This window comes from Myripristis murdjan, chromosome 16 (genome assembly GCF_902150065.1).
Source record: "Myripristis murdjan chromosome 16, fMyrMur1.1, whole genome shotgun sequence".
NCBI lineage: Eukaryota > Metazoa > Chordata > Actinopteri > Holocentriformes > Holocentridae > Myripristis > Myripristis murdjan.
Genome location: NC_043995.1, coordinates 9,544,170 through 9,547,500, shown reverse-complemented (window position 1 = coordinate 9,547,500; position 3,331 = coordinate 9,544,170). Strand labels below are relative to the sequence as shown.

General features: G+C 42.1%; 1 protein-coding gene across 1 annotated transcript in view; it reads right to left on the bottom strand.

Annotated features, from left to right (window-relative positions):
• Positions 1–2,450, bottom strand: part of irx2a (iroquois homeobox 2a) — a 4,204-nt gene extending 1,754 nt beyond the window's left edge. Inside the window, exons 1-2 of the mRNA XM_030072585.1 lie at positions 2,082–2,450; positions 170–575 (exon numbers count right to left, since the gene is read on the bottom strand). Of these exons, the coding sequence (XP_029928445.1) occupies positions 170–575; positions 2,082–2,321 (646 nt within the window). The 5' untranslated portion in view covers positions 2,322–2,450. The remainder of the gene's footprint in view (positions 1–169; positions 576–2,081) is intronic.
• Positions 2,451–3,331: the final 881 nt, after the last annotated feature.

Genomic DNA, 3,331 nt, shown 5'->3' with positions numbered 1-3,331 from the left:
TAAGGTGGACATTTTTTGCAGTGAAAGAGCGGTAAATAACAGGCGCAGTCATTTACGCCCCCCTCCCTCTCCTCCACCCCTGCCCACCCCCCCGCTTCCCGCCCCCCTCGGAGCCTGAATTGTTAAATGGATCATTGGCTTGGTCACCAGATTATAGGCCTGCCCCTACCTTCATCCTCCGCCGAAGCCTCGCTGTTATCCAGGGTTTTCTCCGAGCGCTCCACCTCTTTCCTCTCTCCATCCCCGTCGTCCTCGTCCTCATCCTCGCTCTTATTCCTGGGCGCCCAGGTCATCTTGTTCTCCTTCTTCAGCCTCCTCCTGGCGTTGGCGAACCATGTGGAGACCTGCGTCAGGGTCATCTTGGTGATGATGGCCAGCATGATCTTCTCCCCTTTCGTCGGGTATGGGTTCTTCCTGTGTTCCTGCAGCCAGGCCTTCAGGGTGGCCGTGGCGTCCCTGGTGGCGTTTTTGCGGTAAGCCGGGTCGTTGAGCTGGTACGGGTACCCGGGACTCCCATATGGGTGGTAACTTAATGCCCCTGCCATGCCCGTCGTGTGCGCGTCATAAGGAGAGCTCTGGGGAAAGGTTAAAAAAATAAATAAAAGCAAGAAAGTAAAACATTTATGAATGCACTACAAAAAAGTCAACCCTAAAAACTCAATGGATTTGTCTTGTCTAATGTGAGTCTTAAAATTGTATCCATGCATATTTTTGGTTTTGTTTTCCTTAAACATATTTTTTTCTTCAAATAAAATCCGACTGTGGAGGTCAGATAATTTAATTTGCTTCCAGAAGTCACCTTCTTTCAAAAATGTAGTTGAGTCAGATGATATTGTCTCTCTAGCAGAATGATCCACCTTAATCTCTCCTGTCAAAATATTGTCACATTTCCTGGAAAACTCTGGGAACAGGTGAAACTTGTGAATTCATCTGAATCAACTGACAGATATTTCCCCTCATGTTTTTAATAAAAAAAAAAAAAAAAGAAAATTTAAGATTCCAAGGTAATGACTTGTTTACATGTATATTCATATATTTCGGTGCATCATCAATAATACGTAAAAACAATAAAACAGACATAATATTACAGATTGTTTTTATAATGTTGCCTTGTCAAGATAGTAATTATGCTCGCTAAAAAAAAAGTCTCAGTGAGCAGAGGCAGTTGCCTAAACACACCGTGCGTAAAAAAAAAAAAAAGTAGGCCGCAGAAAGGCTGAACTAATGGTTAAGTGTTAAGATCATTATCGGGTCGACTAATAACACAGATTATGTTAATTTGGCTGCTAAAATAATAAATGGGAAATTTCAATTTTCTATAATCACCTATTAACTTGTTCATTTTCTTTTACAGGGTGCGATTTTGTTTTGTAGTGGCAGCCCCAATGTGTTAACGTATCATCTCTTTGCAGCATTACAAATCCCATTAGCAAATCACTTGATATGCACCTTTTCTTAAAACGCTTGAAGTGCCCTGTGACATTAGCATTGCAATTCATGCTTTTCATGTTTAAATTCAGTTTATTCAACTCGGAATAAAACCAGCGACTTCATCCCCTGGTGACTTTAATGACTGCCGCAGAGGAAAGCCAACTATTGCCTACTGTAGGTTAAAGTGTATTAATTTCCTATGACACACGCAAAAAAAAAAAAAAAAAAAAAAATCACCGCTGAGGCCCCGGGTTCAAATAAAATGTTAGTAGGTATAATTCAATTCTACATAATTAGCTGCGCAATGAGTGTTAAACCATCGGTCAAGCCGTTACAATTTGCAGTCCATGCTTAAAAATCTCATAAAAGCTAAAGGACCAAGTATTTTATTACAAGGAGCCGAATTGTGAGCTATCTGATATACATGTAGCCGCACCGAACTCACCAGAAAAGTTCCTCAAGCACTTCTACTACTGATGGATTTGTGGATCATAACCAAAACATTGTAAAGCCATGCCGACAAATAGTGCAGCATGGCTTCAGCTGGGCGCTAGACAGCGTGATATTTGCACAATTAACGCCGACATATCCACTGGCTTCAGAGTACTTACGCTTAAGAAACATAGCAAAATATAGGACATTATTTTTACCATGTAGGATGGGAATCCCGTGGTGGGATCCGTGGAGTATGACAGGGGACTGGAGAAGCCTGCACCGGCAGAGGCGGAGAAAGCAGCCGATCCAGGGTAAGGGCTGAAGGCTGAGCCGGAGGACGACCTCGCCAGGTCCTCATTCCTCGGGGCGGCCAGAGCCGAGGCCCCGTAAGCCGGACAAGAATAAAGAGCCAAAGAGCCCGGGGGCTGGTAGAGGTAACCCTGAGGATAGGACATTGGTGAGCGCGGGGTAGGTCGCCGATTCCAAAAAGGAAGGGAAAACACGCAGGGCTGCCGGCAACAACAACCACAGTATATATTAAAAAAAAAAAAAAACAATCAACTCAATAATCAGTCGTGCGAAGAACCATCAGACAATGCAAATAAAAAAAAAAATCCTCCCTCCACAGCCCCCTAACTGAGAAAAAAACCCCGAAAGATCTGTTAAAGTGCCCACATAGAGGCAATGTGGCATGCGTCTTGATCCCCTAGCGTCCGATGTTTTTAGTACGCAGCACTATGAAGTGAGGAGTTAGGAGGGAAGGAGCCAGTGGAGTTTCAGACACACAGAGCATTGGGGGAAACTGGAGCTGTCACTCCGGCTCATCTGAATATCCCATCTCCGCCCCCTTTCTGCCTCATAGAAATGGAGCCTCGGAACAAAACCAAGACTGCACACTGCAAAAAATAGGGCCTGTCCATCTGAACAAGTCATTTAGTCTAGTGTATGGACTTAAAATATATGGTTCCCCCATTAAAAAAAAAAAAAAAAAAAAGCCAGTTGGGGAAGATGTCACTTGTTGCCAGTGTAAATAAACTTGTTTCTAAAAATTTTTTTGAGTCCAGTCTAAATACTATACTCATACTTATGGGGAGATCTGTCTTATTTCAACAAAATGTTGCTTTTTAAAGAAAAATCAGGCAGGTAAAAGTGGAAACAAATGAAATTATCCAGTCCGTTTGGCAGTTTGTTTTTATATATGTTGAAGATATCATTGCTTTCAGATAATAATGACTTTGTCAGATGTATATTTTTTGCAGTGCGCAGGGAAGAAGAGAGAGAGGCGATGCATGGAGCGTGTTCGCCTGTATATTTTACATTCAGCTGACTTTAGTTATTGGTGTATTTACTTTTCAAGTGTAATTATATCATAATAGATTAACTGTGGTTACATGTATACAGCTCAGGGCAATAAAATATAATAAACTCCAACAATTGTGAAAAGGAGAAAAGTCATCAACAAATA